This window comes from Melanotaenia boesemani, chromosome 13 (genome assembly GCF_017639745.1).
Source record: "Melanotaenia boesemani isolate fMelBoe1 chromosome 13, fMelBoe1.pri, whole genome shotgun sequence".
Classification (NCBI taxonomy): domain Eukaryota; kingdom Metazoa; phylum Chordata; class Actinopteri; order Atheriniformes; family Melanotaeniidae; genus Melanotaenia; species Melanotaenia boesemani.
Window position 1 is genome coordinate 20,913,692 of NC_055694.1, and position 14,922 is coordinate 20,928,613.

General features: G+C 36.3%; 2 protein-coding genes across 2 annotated transcripts; both read left to right on the forward strand.

Moving 5' to 3' along the window:
- Nucleotides 1-1,871: 1,871 nt before the first annotated feature.
- Nucleotides 1,872-7,106, forward strand: stac3 (SH3 and cysteine rich domain 3). The gene is made up of 13 exons (XM_042003415.1): nt 1,872-2,210; nt 2,915-2,955; nt 3,241-3,319; nt 3,743-3,899; nt 4,042-4,139; nt 4,330-4,390; nt 4,617-4,714; nt 4,906-4,975; nt 5,148-5,197; nt 5,317-5,399; nt 5,536-5,587; nt 5,680-5,817; nt 6,021-7,106. The coding sequence occupies exons 2-13, from the start codon at nt 2,948-2,950 to the stop codon at nt 6,126-6,128; spliced, it is 1,002 nt and encodes a 333-aa protein (XP_041859349.1). The 5' UTR covers nt 1,872-2,210; nt 2,915-2,947; the 3' UTR covers nt 6,129-7,106.
- A 3,114-nt stretch (nt 7,107-10,220) lies between these two features.
- On the forward strand, nt 10,221-14,854 carry LOC121651474 (neurexophilin-2-like). Its single transcript, XM_042003709.1, has 2 exons — nt 10,221-10,350; nt 13,625-14,854. Exons 1-2 carry the CDS (start codon nt 10,273-10,275, stop codon nt 14,465-14,467), a joined length of 921 nt encoding a protein of 306 aa, XP_041859643.1. The 5' UTR covers nt 10,221-10,272; the 3' UTR covers nt 14,468-14,854.
- The last annotated feature ends 68 nt before the right edge of the window (nt 14,855-14,922 follow it).

Sequence of the window (14,922 nt, forward strand, 5' to 3'; positions counted from 1 at the left end):
CTTTGTAAGAGTTTTTTAAGTCTGTCTCCACCTCTGATTGGGTTTTCTATATGCTCTATTCCAGATACCTTCAATGAATTGCAATTACCATGGTTAGCATCAAGATAGTGAACAGCCATAGGATATTGTAGGTTACCAGTTCTAATTGCATGTTTATGTTCAGCCAACCTTGCTTTTAATTTGCTCTTTGTTCTTCCGATGTAGAAGCAACCACATGGACATTCTAGTCTGTATACTACATATGAAGTATTGCAATTAATAAATGATTTAATGTCAAACTTACGACTGGATGATACGTCTGTAAAGTAGTTAGCATTAATCATGTTGCTACAATGGTTGCAATGTCCACACTTGTAGTTACCTTTAATGTTAGGCAGCCAAGTTTTTTGTTTTAAAGGGGCAAGGTGACTTTTAACCAGCTTATCATTTAAGCTTTTCTGAAACTTATCGTTGGAGAGTCTGGAAGAGCTTCTCTTAGGACACTGTCACTTTTCAATATATCCCAATTTCTTTTAACAATTTGTTTAATTTGATTAGCTTCATTGCTGTATTGAGTCACAAAGTATACTTGATTAGAGTTCAATTGATCTTTTTGTTTAGGGACCAGCAGCTGTTCTCTAGGGAGACTTTTAGCTTTATTGAAAGCTTTGAGTATAGTTTGTTGTTTATAACCTCTATTTTTAAATCTTTGGCTCATGTCTTGTGCATTGCTTTCAAACTCTTCTTCTGTATCGCACATACGTTTCAGCCTCTGAAACTGACCAAACGGAATATTATCAATTAGCCAAGGAGGATGGAAGCTGTCTGCTCTAAGAATGGTATTGCGATCTGTCGGTTTCCTAAAAATAGAAGTGTGTAAATCACCGTTGATATCTTTAGAGATTTTAAGATCTAGGAAGTTAATTACAGATGAGGAGAAATCTAAGCTGAGCTTTAGATTCTTATTAGTATTGTTCAGATATGAATGGAATTGAAGTAATTCGGCTTCCGAACCAGACCAAAGTAGGATGATATCATCAATATATCTACCCCACCATATAATATTGTTTAGATAGGTATTGAGGTCAGAGTAAATAAATTTTTCTTCCCATGCTCCCATAAACAGGTTAGAATAATTAGGTGCGAAACAAGCACCCATTGCTGTAACAATTTTCAGTTCTTTACACGTGTTGAATTTATAATATAACATAAAGTACATTATATAACTGCCTTTAAAACCCTTTATTAATGCACAATGCACTTGGTATCTGATATCACAGAACATCTCTGTCTTGCTCACTGTCTATAACAAGTCAGGCTCTTAGATCTTGTAGCTGAATCCAGAATTAGATCCAAGTTTGTTGCTGGTGCTCCTTTAGTTACAGAGACCCTGAACTCTGGCACAAGTTCCCTACTGACCTTAAACCCATCACAACTGTGTCCACATTAATAATCTTACTCAAAACTTCCTCCTCCACTCAAGCCTATAATTTCCATGTGTTTTTCATGTGTTTGAGATACACTTAGCTTTGAGTGAGATTCTCTATTTTATCTATGCCATGTCTATGCCTCCACAGTAGCACATTCATATATCTACATGTTTGACCCAATGTGAACAGTAAAATATCAAACTTTTCTTCAACAAAGATGACATTTTGTGAACATTTGTTGTTTTTTGTTGTGGCTCCAAGGTATAAAAGGACAAATGACAATGGGTTGAATTAATTTCTGAGTGTGTCTTTGTGTTTATGTTTGTTGCCTATGACCAAGTGGGACAAGAGGAAAGATGTGTGTGTATAAAAACTGAGGGGAGAGAAGGTATCTGATTTCCTCTCGTCACTGGTGCTCGGTCCAAGTTCCTCAGCTGTCGCAAACTGTCAGCTCAACATAGCAGTCCTCAGCCTGCCGTGCACTTAAATACACACAAATTTATAGATAGACTATTACAAAGAATTTCAAAACCCTAGAAGAGTTTGGGTAACACTCAAAACCAGCAATCAACATAATCAGTTGAGGAAAACATAGAGGGACCACAAAGAAGGGACCCGACTACTTCCAAAGATCCTGGAAGTGAGGTGAAAATTTGGTCAGCTGCTTTGTTAGACTGAGCTATACTGACCATATAGCGCTGAATTCATTGCCAACAGGTGAAGAACTCAGTTCAGAGAAGTTTTCCCAACACATTGGATTTGTAAATTCCTCTGTGTGATCTGTACAAATTTGGACAAGAGGTAAGTTGTTGCGCAATAAGAATCTGTTTTTATATGACACATGTTTTTGATATCAGGCAGCTTATTTGTGTTAATTTCACTAAGGAAATCGTATTAGTTTAAAACTCACCACACTAACTATTTGGCTATTTTACAGAAGCATTTGTTTTGATTTGGTTTTTCATTTTGTAGTATTTCCCAGAGATTTTCTTATTTTTTTTTTTCTTACTGACAGCAGCTCCCTAATTTAGGTGTAATGAGATAGAATTTCACAACCTAAGAATAGGTCAAGTTGACAAATGCACTCAAACACTGTATGGATTTGTGTGAATGTGTTTGGAAATGCATAGCTACATGAAACTTCATACAAACAGCAAAAAACTTGTGCTTATCTGCTCTGAGCTCATGTTTGTGTTTGTAATAAAAAAAAAATCACTCATATTTAGATACTATCATGTTCTCTTGTAAAAGATAATATGTAGATAAAACACTGCTTTTCATATATTTTAGCAAATATCATATCAGATTTTTAAATTACTGTCCAGGATTTTTTTAAAAATATGTATGTGACTTATGAAATATTCAGGATTTACAAACTTATAATAATAATAATAATAATAATAACAATAAACTACAATCTTAGCATTTACCAAGTGGATTTGGTTTCTCTGAGTCTTTTGAGACAATTAAAAAAAAAAATAGAACTTACTCTGATTTCTTTCCAGGCTGGGCAGTATTGACATTTTCTATATTGGACCATGGATCAGTGAGTACAATTCTTGAAATCAGTACAGTCACCTGCCACACCCTGCCTTTCTGAAGAGCTCTCATGTACTGTCCTGAAACCAACAATTGCCTCTGATGTATCATTAGTGTGTGTGAACAAGCGACATCCTATGTATAAGTGAATTCAGGTTTTCATCTGTGTATTTGCTTTTTAACACACACAGGTAAAAGTCAACACTTTGTAGTGATACAACTTAGATACATAACTTCACCAGCTGATCTCCCTCATGGTTTAATCTTTGCTTTTTTTCTTTTTCTGTGTTAGGGAGGATGATAAAAACTCAGTGGACATCCATGACAATCCTCCAGCCCCTGACAATGTAGTTAGGGAAGAGGGAGACACTGTGAGTGGCAGCACCATGTCAACCACCCACTATTAGCAGTGTCATTGCCAGGCTGTTTAAAATAGCCACCAGCTGGGACAGAACTGTAGACCAACGTTGACTCTATGAACTACGGTGCCTCTTTTCTGCCCCTGTGGGATGAAAGCTATAATAGTCTGCTGTGTAGATAAAGTCTGAAATATAATTTGTTATATGCTAAATAGATAAATTCAGTAATAAGTAGCCTTTCTCTATTAACTTTCATAGTAAATATGGGCAATTATGACTTTGAAAAAAAGAGGCTTTCTTCCAGTATGACTATTCACATAAACTTTTCACACATTAATTATTTCTTTCTTATTTTTTGGGAGTGTTTTGGGTGACATATGATGACATTGTCACACGTTTTATTAATTATCTGAGGTCTGTCGCTTGTGTTTCAAGGTCTACTTCATATATGAGGAGGAGGTTGAGGTGGAGGAGAAGGAACCAGAAACTCCTCCAGAACCTGTTATTCGGGTCAATGACAAACCTCACAAGTTTAAGGACCACTACTGCAAGAAGCCCAAGTTCTGTGACGTCTGTGCTCGCATGATAGTTTGTATGTATTGCTGCAAAAGAAACTGATACACAATGAAATGTATTACATTGGATATTCTTATTTGATTTTTTTACATGCAACACTTTGATATTGCCACATGGTCTCTCATTACCTCCCTTGTGTTAATTTCCCCATCTTTTAGTGAACAACAAATTTTGTCTGAGGTGTAAAAACTGCAAGACCAACATCCACCATTCATGTCAGTCCTATGTTGAATTCCAGAGGTGCTTTGGCAAGATTGTGAGTTTGCTGCCATTTAGTTGTGTTAAACTTTTTAAAGCCAACACACTGTATGTAATTTTATGGCATACCACTAAAATATCTGTAGATTACAATTATTTTGCCCTAGAAAGGGAAATATTTAATATTTGTTGACAATTCTCAAACATGGTTCTGTTTTTTTTTTTTTTTTTTTTTTTTTTTTTTTTAGCCACCTGGCTTTCGAAGGGCCTACAGTTCTCCCCTCTATGGCAGTGACCAACCAGATCCAAGTGAGCCTCCAAAAGTAGAAAGATGATATAAGTTTATCTATCTATCTATCTATCTATCTATCTATCTATCTATCTATCTATCTATCTATCTATCTATCTATCTATCTATCTATCTATCTATCTATCTATCTATCTATCTATCCATCCATCCATCCATCCATCCATCCATCCATCCATCCATCCATCCATCCATTTTTCTGGGTCTCATAACTCTGTCCTTCATTAGACAACCCAAACCGGAATGACCCAGTCTTTGACACCCTGAGGGTTGGGGTCATCATGGCAAACAAGGAACGCAAGAAGAATGAAAATGACAAGAAAAATGTGCGTGTTTGATATAAATTAAGTCCAAACATAAAAACTATTGATTTCAGAAATAAAAGCCCTGCTGAGTTGGAAAAATTCACCAAGCATGAATTTAGTAGATATGTCAGCAAGCGCATACGGTGTAGGAGGTTTAACTATCATATGAATGAAAATAAAGTGCTGATTTTAACAGTGCTATGTCCTACTAGATGATGATGATGATGGAAGAAGAAGAGGAGGAGAACCAACAACCCAAAGAAAATGAGGAGGGAGGAGAAGGTAATAAATAAATAAATAAATAACCAATGGGTTGGCTAGTTTTAGCTGTAAACATGATTGTAGCATGAATTGGTATACAGCATTCAAATCTGAAGACTCTTATTTTTCTGATGGTGTATAACGTGCTGCTAAATTCTAAAAAATTAAGTTGTTGATCTTGATGCACTTGTAGGGAAACCTGATGATAAAAAAGACAAAGGAGGTGACAAGGCAGATGATAAGGTGAGAACAAACAAGACAGTTTATGCAGCAAGTGGATGCAAGTAATGCCTTGTTTCCAAGAAGCAACACGCGTTTACATTAATTCATACAGAGTTGCATTCATGCTGTTCTGCCAACAGAGTAAGGGTACTTTCACTGGGTCCCACTACTACCTGGCTCTCTACCGCTTCAAGGCTATTGAGAAAGACGATCTTGACTTCCAGTGAGTTTGTGAAATGGAAACAACTCTTCACGCTAACAGCATGGATTATAGAGCTTTTATTTATTGATTTATTCATCCAAACAAACAAAAAAACAACAAAAAAACCCAAATCAAACTGCATGTGTTTGTGTACTAGCCCTGGTGATCGGATCATTGTACTGGATGACTCCAATGAAGAGTGGTGGAGGGTGAGTTTAATTTCTTGAACTTTAAAACTGTAAATATGTCATTTCCGTCTTCATTACTGCTGAGGGTTAAATGTGTTTTCCTGTTTAAACAGGGAAAAATGGGGGAGAAGACAGGATACTTCCCCACTAACTACATAATAAAAGTACGTGCATCAGAGAGAGTTTACAAGGTGACCCGCTCCTTTGTAGGGAACAGAGAAATGGGACAAATTACACTCAAGAAAGACCAGGTACCCTTCCTAATATAGAATGTGTGTATAACCAAACAACATGCATCAACCCAAGTATTGCAGCAAATGAATGTATACTGTCAGGCTGATGTTTAATTAAGCAACTGACATCTAACATTCTCTGTATGTGCCCACTAAAATGCTGTCTGAGGCCTTGATGACGTTAACATTTTTACTATGCTACTCTGCTGTCTGTGTTTCAGATTGTGGTGAAGAAAGGAGATGAGAAAGGGGGCTACTTGAAGGTCAGCACCGGACGCAAATTGGGCTACTTCCCTGCTGATCTGTTGCAGGAGATCACTGTGACATAAACACCATGATATGCAACAAAATTGGCTGCAACACACTTAAGATATAAGCAATTGGATACGTGTTTGTTTGACAAATTAATTAGATTTTTTTAATTACATGCATTGCCTGAGGAAAATCTAGTATTGTTGGTCTTGTGTCTGCACAGAAAATGTTTGCTGTGTAGTTTTTGACACAGAGATAATGTTGAAAAAGTCTTTTATGTTTAATTTCATATCTAGGCTATAATAATAACTTGGTAAGTGTTCTTTCTTGTAATTAGCATAGCAATAAAAATGGTCTAATACTTCAAGTACTACTTGCTGATTTTAGTTTGGATAGATCTGGAGGGCAGATGAAGAAAACATGGAGCCTATTCAATCATCATTAAGTCACTTAGTTTACTAATAAAAGCTCAAATATGATACTAAACAAACATACCTTTATATTATTTCCTGCAAAAGAAGAGGACATGTTAATTCTCATAGCAGATCAACCATTAATGTTCTAGCTGTATTACTGAAAACTTTGACTTGATGCTTAGTAAAATAAACAAGGAGAATCAGCATTTAGTTTTTATCTGGAATATTTGGAATGAACTACTGGAAAACTCTGCCCCAAACCAAACTTTAAATCAGTCCTAGAAACTCTTTTATTTGCCAGTGCTTTTCATTTAGAAAGTATTTCTTTTTTCTATATTTTCTCGCACGTGTACGTTGATAGTGATGGTGATGATTTATACTCCATCAATGTCTGTTATTATCATATGTAACCTACTATATGTATTCTGTTTCTATTTATTTGTTTTAGTTTTTAATTATCTTTTATTGTACTTTTTAATGTTTCTTTTGCACCTTGCTTTTAATGTAATGCTATTGATGTTTTATGTAGAACACTGAGTTGTCTTAAATGTGCTACACAAATAAACCTGCCTCGAGTTGCCTGAATCTAAAATCATACATGGTATTGACTATAAATTAAAATAATATATTCTGACAATATAATTGCCTAACAATGTCTATTTACATATTTGTTATCAAGCTCAAGGCTCCGCAGGTCCCGTATACCTGCATAAAACCTAACAACCTCTAACAAAAACTATTAAATGACCACACCTGAAAGATGTTTAGCCTTTTTTATTATTTAGTAACAAAAAAAGTAAATGAAAACAAATATTGGGCTGTTTAATTAAAATACAAATGATGAACAATATTCATTCTCAATCAGGTTCCAACTTTCTTGCAAAGCAGCTTTTCAGTTTGAAGCCTCACTGGGGACTAATTTTCTCATTTCAACCATAAATCTGTAGATGCGATGAGATCCGGACAGTTTTTGGTCATGGCAAGAAGTTATATTTTGTCTCTCCTGGGAAAAAAAAAAGTTTGAACGCTCTTTTTTCTGTTACAAGTTAACAATAATTATAATAAAAAATCCACTTCGTCCACCGAAAACTCGCATGTTTGCTGGTAATCAGCAAGGTAAAACAGGTCTTGGAGTTCTGCGAGTACTTTTCTTTTAACTAAAACTTATTTACATTTTAGACTTGAGCAGGCATTTCAATAAAATGACAAATAAAGTGATATTCTCTCTACTTTATCCGAAAGAGTATAAAAATACAGAGATTTTATTATAGTTATTACAGTATCGGTGGTACAAATATACGCTCAGCCTAAACCTAGGCTGTTACTGTTCAATCCACGGTTAATCTGTACTGAGAGATTTACTCACTAAAAACCCGTGACTGTTTTATTATTACTATGTGTGCAGACGAGTCTCTTCAGGCGCTGATGTAATGGGAAATGCTGACGGCAAAAGACACCAGTCTCACGAATGGAGGTGGACATTTTGTTTTTCTCTTTCTTCTTCGTGGTACTTTGCTGGATGTTGGCATTAAGCCTACTCGTTCATTAGCACCACCTACTGGACGGGAATGTAAATGGTCATAACTATCATTTACTCACTGCCTTATTCCAAACCCCGAAAGCTTCAGTCTGCTCCACTGAGTGGACAAACTGCACATAATGCAGTGAGTTAACAGTTCTGTCTCATATTTTTTCTCTGTCCTCTTTTTAAGTTAAAACAAGCAGCATCAAGTATTGAAACTGACAGAAAGTGCATAATGGTGGAGCCAGTAATGCGTTTTAACCTGTTGGCTGGTCTGCGCGCATGTTGCATGTATTCAGAATATATCCAGAGAGAATTGTAGTTATTCGACTATCATCTAATATGTTGGTGCAAATGAACAACAGTTAACAAAAATAGCTACAACCACCTTTGCATTTTTTATTTCTTTTTGCGCTGCAATGAAAAAGTAAACACAGTAACAAAAACATAGCTAATTCCGCCGTCATTTTATTCGTCTAAAATGTAAATGTATTTTCGAGTTATCCTAAATCTAATGCAAGGCTTTCTTAGACTAAAAATTAAATGGATCTTCTACATTTAAGCTTAGCAAGAACAGGCCTGTTGTGTATCACAAATAAATAAATTCTCTTTACTGTAGCTTTTCAGTATCTGATTAGGAATCTCTTATCATGAGCGCTTGAACTTTAGAATTTTTGGTTTTCAATAAATTGTTGGGTTGTTTTGTGCGCCCTCTAGTGGTAGAAAGGCTGCCACTGCTGCTGCTGCATGACCTGCCTTTCCCTCCCACGGTTTTATTTCTTTGTAGTCTACTATCTAAATAACATTAGTTTTCTTTGCTGATCATTCACTTACAGTTTTGTTTAAAGACAGATAACAAAGAGTTATTTAAAAAAAAATTGGGCTTCATTTGCTGTCAACTGCATGGCATGATCTTGCAACAATATGGATCACCAACACAAAACTCACACCTCAGTCAAATGACAGACGTTAAGTCCTTGTTATTCAGTAAAATTACCAGAGATTTAACACCAAAAAATACCGAAAAACTGGTTCATTAGTAAGGCATACCTATTTCCAACTACAGATGATACAATTAATGGCAATGTAGTTGTTTACACTCAAGAACCCTGTGGCATGCATGATTGAAGTTAACAGATTTGACACTGCTTCATTGTTTCCATCAGCAGTGAGGAGCCTCTGTTGATTTTAGAAACATTAATGGATTCCAACAAAAACCACAAATTACATTTTGTGAGATTTTCAGAGCTTTTAGAGAACTACTAGGGATTGTTATATAAAGAGCTTCATGAAACTTTGAAAGGGTTTTCAGGGACACTCCTTAAATGTTGTTTTTATTGAGCAATTTAGGAACCAGTCTGGGAAAGACATGGTAATTAATCCATTCTATGTAAGTATTTTAAAACATGGTTGAATATATATATGTATATATATATATATAGACACGAATCTGGAATAGTTTATTTTATCATTTTTTTATATTACTAGGCATGAGTCTGTATCCCGTGTATCCTTGCATGTCCAAAGAATCCAATTGGCAAAGGTTTTTTTTTTTTTTCGTCAGGCACAAATATACTGAACTTCACATAAACATTTATATTATAAACAATTTCATCATCAGTCAATCTTTATCTCATTGTGATTCTTTATTTAATTTAGTTCCTTGCCTTGGTTAGTACTTGAGGTGATTTGTTGGCTTGAAATTCTACTGAAAGATACAGTGAAGCTCCCCAGTTGTCAGTAATTTTATTTTCCTGCAGAGAACCCTTGTCATTTTGTCAGCCTCCCTGTGGCTAAAGTATGTGGGGACAGCAGGGAGGGCTGTCAAACTGTGCCTGTCTGAGAGCGCCTTTCTCCGGGTTGATGAGTCATAATAAGGCCCGGCCAGGTGGTGAAAATGAGCACAGAGGCAAGTGAAGGGTATGTGTCCGTGTGCATATATACACTAGTGTTTTTATTATCAATTAGTCTACAACAAATTTGATTTGTCTTCCCCTGGGTTTTTACTTAATAAGACTAATATTCCTGAGAAGATGCTTTCTAAGAAATTTTTGCCTATGTGGAGTTGAGTTTTGTATGAGTGTGTGTGTGTGTGTCTGTGTGTGTGTGTGGAAGAGGAAAGAAAAAAAGAAAAAACGGCAGGAGAGAGACATGGGGAGGGAGGGAGAGAGCTAAGCCCAGTATTAACTTAAATTCTGAGGGATTTTTGAGTCTTTTGCTGGAGACGAGTAAGAGTAAGCTTCAACTTGGTGAATCACTAGGGTGGACAGAACAGCTCCGTGGATGGAGAATCGCTGCTGCAACATGAGGTCTTTGTGTTTGAACTTTGCCATCACCTGTCTGTGGATCCTTCCTTCAGCGGTGAGTCAGCTCTGCTACTGAGACTTTTACACAGTGCTGCAATAGTTTCACCACAGAGTCACCACTGGTCATGTATGTATTTCTGATTAATCAAAAGTGTATGTCGTCAAAGAATTTCTCTAATATTTTCTCCTGCATTTTCTCTGCCACTGTTTATGATGCTGCACTACAATCCAGTTATTATATCAGTTGTTCTTTTATCATTCACATTTTTTTTAATTTCTTGAAGTATCTCCCAATTGAGCCAATGTGAGCAGCTGAAATTATACCTATTGAAAAAAAGATAATACATAACTAATATAATAGAAATGATCAGATTGAACAGAGGAGATTTTGATTTGTCACAGAGGTGAGAATCTAACTGGTTGTCTCCCTTAAGAAATTGAACTTAGACTTAAAAAAATTTATTTTATTTTTATTGTAATTATTTTTTATCATAAGATGATCTCAGGATTCAACCAAAGTTGATTTTTCTAATAGAAGCTGAAGTTTAATTCTAACACTTATAAATTGTTCCAGTCCTGTAGTCGGTGATTCTCTTCCATTTAATCTGCTTTCCAGTTATTGCTTCAACTTTCTTAATGCACAGACATCTGACTATAACATGTAACCTTAACACTGAGGATCTCAAGTGAAAACCACATTTTATGCTTAATGAATTTAACTAAATGACTATACAGGCTTTGTCTATTTAAAAAAAGTTTGATCTTCTCAGGGTTTGGGGAATATTTCTGTTTTATTGTTTTTGTAAAGTCTTAAAAACTGACACATTTCGGATCTTCTGTGCCTGTGGCAGGTTCTTGTCCTTAAAATAAAAAATAAAGCAAATGCTCATCTCAGGTTTTTCAGTATTGTTTTTCTTCCCTTTTTTTTTGCCTCTGCAGGTGGTTTCTTATGTATTGTGCTTGCATCCCCTCCTCCACTGTTGCTCAGTTGCAGTCACTGTGTTGGCATCTTGACACTGAGCCAGTGACATGGCTGTCACATTGTGAGCTCCAATTAGGGTAGGTGAGAACAGCACATAGCTGGAGGTTTTAGGATTGTAACAATAGGCACAGTTGGAGCTCACTTAGTTTTAGGAGAAGGCCAAGATTGGCACACAGAGATGGGGTGGTTAGCTGTGCTGAGGATCCTGCTTGTCTGTGAGAACTGATCATGCCTAAGAGATGTATTCTGCGATTCCAGTGAGAATAACCCTAAACATCCATGTGCCTTTGACATGTTGTGATAAAAACAAACGAACAAAAAACCAAAACACTTCCCATCTTTCAGCATTAATGCATAATTACACTATCACTGTTTTCAGTGAAAGAAGATCTAACATCTGTCCAATTAGTTTTCACCTGTACATTTTCTTACTGTACATTTGACATTCAAACATACCACAGCTTCACATGTCAACTGTAGAGTGAACGTGGGGAATATTCCTCACACTAACATCCTTGTTTAAAACTTTGTTTTATTAGGATTGGTATATTTTATTAGGTACAGCAGCAGGCAATGTCACGGCTTGAGATACAAGAGTTCATCAGTGTCGTTTCATCTTTTTCAGTATTAGCCAATCTATCAACCGAGAGGGAAAGCTGGGAGAGGTTAATCATCTACCTCTGTGTAACTGATGTCTTCTTCTCTGTGGTGGCAATAAACCATGTAATTATCATGAAAAACAACTAGAATTTCTAAAGCATTTTATGATTTTAGAAAGGTAACACAGCTAATTGGGTTTTTTGCTGCAAAAGCCTCACATAAGCTAACAGATGGGCATCAAGACTTTCTCGTGTTATTTCATTTCAAGTAATGACAAAGAAATTTTATATAAGCATGCGTGTGACAGAGTGAGACAGAGAGAGAGAGGGAAAGAGAGATACCTGAAAGCATGTCGAAATAGCACATTCACCAAAAAAAGATCCTAAAACAGTAACAAAGCAGAAGAAGATGAAGAAATACGACAATGCAATACTTCATCCTTTGTTTATTTCCAGTGTGCAATCCAAATGCATACAACACTTAAAACTGGGTTATTTAAGAGGAGGATGAAGAGGAGAGTTTTTTTTTTTTTTTTTTTTTTTGAGACAACTGAGGCATGTTTGATAGAGGAGCTCAATATGGAAATTATGCTTGAAGCACTTTCAATATTCTGGTCCTTTTCATACACTGTGTACTTAAAATGTCTTTTATCTAATTGATTCTTCAGAGACCTGTCATATACTTTTCAATTCCAAGTATATTGATTAATAAGCCTGAAGACTCAGTCCTTTTTCAAGGTTGCACTGATAAGATAATTGGCCATTTTAACAAGGGAATGGGAGAGTGTTTGAAGACGGACAGTCAAATTAAAAAGCATTACTGACAGTGTGGATGTGACTGTACATCCTTGCCTAAAGGAAATAACCTATTGATCACAGCCAATTTCAAGTCAGCCTCATTGTGAGGACTTGAAACACTGAAGAATAATTATTTTAATCGATTATCTGCTATAATGTAGCTGCAGTGAAACTGTCCTTCAGTTGTGGTAGCCTTGATGGTCAAAGCTATTTTATCTCATCTTTTTATCACTTTGTGCTGATTTCTAACACAAGCTGCTTTTGTAACCCATCTTGTACAGATACCTAAATAATACTCTTTTCCTAACTTTAACCAGGTAGTTTCAGTACTAATAAATAAAATAGTTGTGATGTGCAAAGAGTGACTGAACTTACTTATGCCTAACAATGAAGTGGATAAAACTGCTGTAATGTGCCACAACCTGTCCCACAGTTTAAAAGCTTTGCATGTTTGCATGTTGGGGCCACCTGCCCTCATAAGGATTTAGTGGTTTGTTAAAATAATCATGTAATAGTAATGTTGTTCAATCAGTATAAATGGGTTTAAACAACTGGCCATTGTGTTTTTTGTTTTGTTTTTTCAAATGTTTTGCACATCAGAGCAGTATCTTATGATCCAATTCAAATGCTTTCTTTTGCTTTGTCTTTTATTTCTATCTTTGTTCAAAAGTGGCTCAACTGAGAATTATTATCCATAATATTAGGGAAATAGTTCTGCAAAATTAAATTTGATGTGAAGTTTAAAATATTGCTTTCAGTACTTTGACTAGCTTCAGAACATTTAGTGATTTGAGGTTTGGTCTTAAATCTTTTTAATATTTTAAGATTGGAGAGTAAAATGTCAAAATTAGAAGGATATATCATCTCTGTGGATACATTTAATTAAGGAAGTCTTTCTTTTGCTAACAGAGCTTTGAATTTTCTATAATGAAGACCTTTGCTGTCCTCAGGTCCAAGACACACCCAAGCCTCTAGTCTTTAAGAATGCACAGTGGGGACATGAGGAGGTGGGAGGAGAAGATGCTGAAGGAGCAGCTCTGAAGGTTAAACATGCTTCCAAAGATTTACAGATCATCTCCACCAAACACAAAACCCCTGCTTATGGCTCGCTCAGCCCCTATGGATGGCCTCAGAACTTTTCACAAGCCCCTGACCAGTATCTGTACCGCCCTCCTCCAAAATCCAAACCTCCTGCTAAAACATCTACAAAGGCCAAGAAGATCCTGGGCTGGGGAGATTTTTACTTCAACGTGAAAACAGTGAAGTTCAGCCTCCTTGTTACAGGAAAAATTGTGGATCACATCAATGGAACATTTAGTGTCTACTTTCGCCACAACTCATCCCGTCTGGGGAATATATCAGTCAGCATTGTTCCTCCTTCCAAAGCTGTAGGATGGGAGATTCTGGATCCTGCATCTGAGAAGAGTCACACCAAAAACTCTGTCCTGTTTCCAGATCTGACATCCCAGCTTCAAAGCCCTCCTCAGTCCACCAGCTCCACTCCTTCAGAACAGCAGAAACATCAGCGGGACATGATGATGGTGACTGAACTTAACTGCCGCATTGAGTACCAGAGAACCAACCGGTCCAAGAAGACCAAACCTTGCATGTATGACCCAGGCCAGACCTGCTACTCAGAAAACACCCAGTCCCAAGCAGCTTGGATCTGTGCCAAACCCTTTAAGGTTATATGCATATTCATTGCCTTCACTGGCACGGATTACCGGCTGGTGCAGAAGGTTTGTCCAGATCGCAACTTTCAGACTGAACCAAACCAACAGCACCTTGGATGATGCATTCAGGGATCCTGGGACTGAGCAAGTGAACTGTTCATTCATCCTTCATACAGGCTTCAAAATGATTAATTCACTTTTCAATATAGATTAAAGATTGACTGCTTTAAGCACATTTTTAACTTAGAAACTAGTTTTTATCTGGTTTGTAGTTGCAGTTTGAGCTGGAACTGTGGTAATAGCAGTGTTTTAAAGCATGAGCTTTATGTTGTCTGTAGCTGCTCTCATTGGTGAAAACGTGACACGTCTTATTTTCTGTAGTGCTTTTTACTTTGTGGGTTTTCAAACAAAATTTGATAAGATATACTGTCGATTTCTATAGTCAGTGATAATTTCTTAGCTTAGCAATATAACTAAATACTGTACATATTTAGACATAAAATGTAGGTTTTTTTCATTATTGATTTTTTATTTACGATAAAATGAATTCCTTGTTTGATTGTTCTGTAACTATC

What these genes read in the sequence shown, in the direction of transcription:
- stac3 (XM_042003415.1), top strand. An exon ending in TTAGGGAAGAGGGAGACACT is followed by an intron (nt 3,320 to 3,742) that starts GTGAGTGGCAGC and finishes TTGTGTTTCAAG; the next exon opens with GTCTACTTCATATATGAGGA. An exon ending in GTGACAAGGCAGATGATAAG is followed by an intron (nt 5,198 to 5,316) that starts GTGAGAACAAAC and finishes TTCTGCCAACAG; the next exon opens with AGTAAGGGTACTTTCACTGG.
- LOC121651474 (XM_042003709.1), top strand. Translation starts at nt 10,273, where the DNA reads ATGGAGAATCGCTGCTGCAACATGAGGTCTTTGTGTTTGAACTTTGCC. An exon ending in TGTGGATCCTTCCTTCAGCG is followed by an intron (nt 10,351 to 13,624) that starts GTGAGTCAGCTC and finishes TGCTGTCCTCAG; the next exon opens with GTCCAAGACACACCCAAGCC.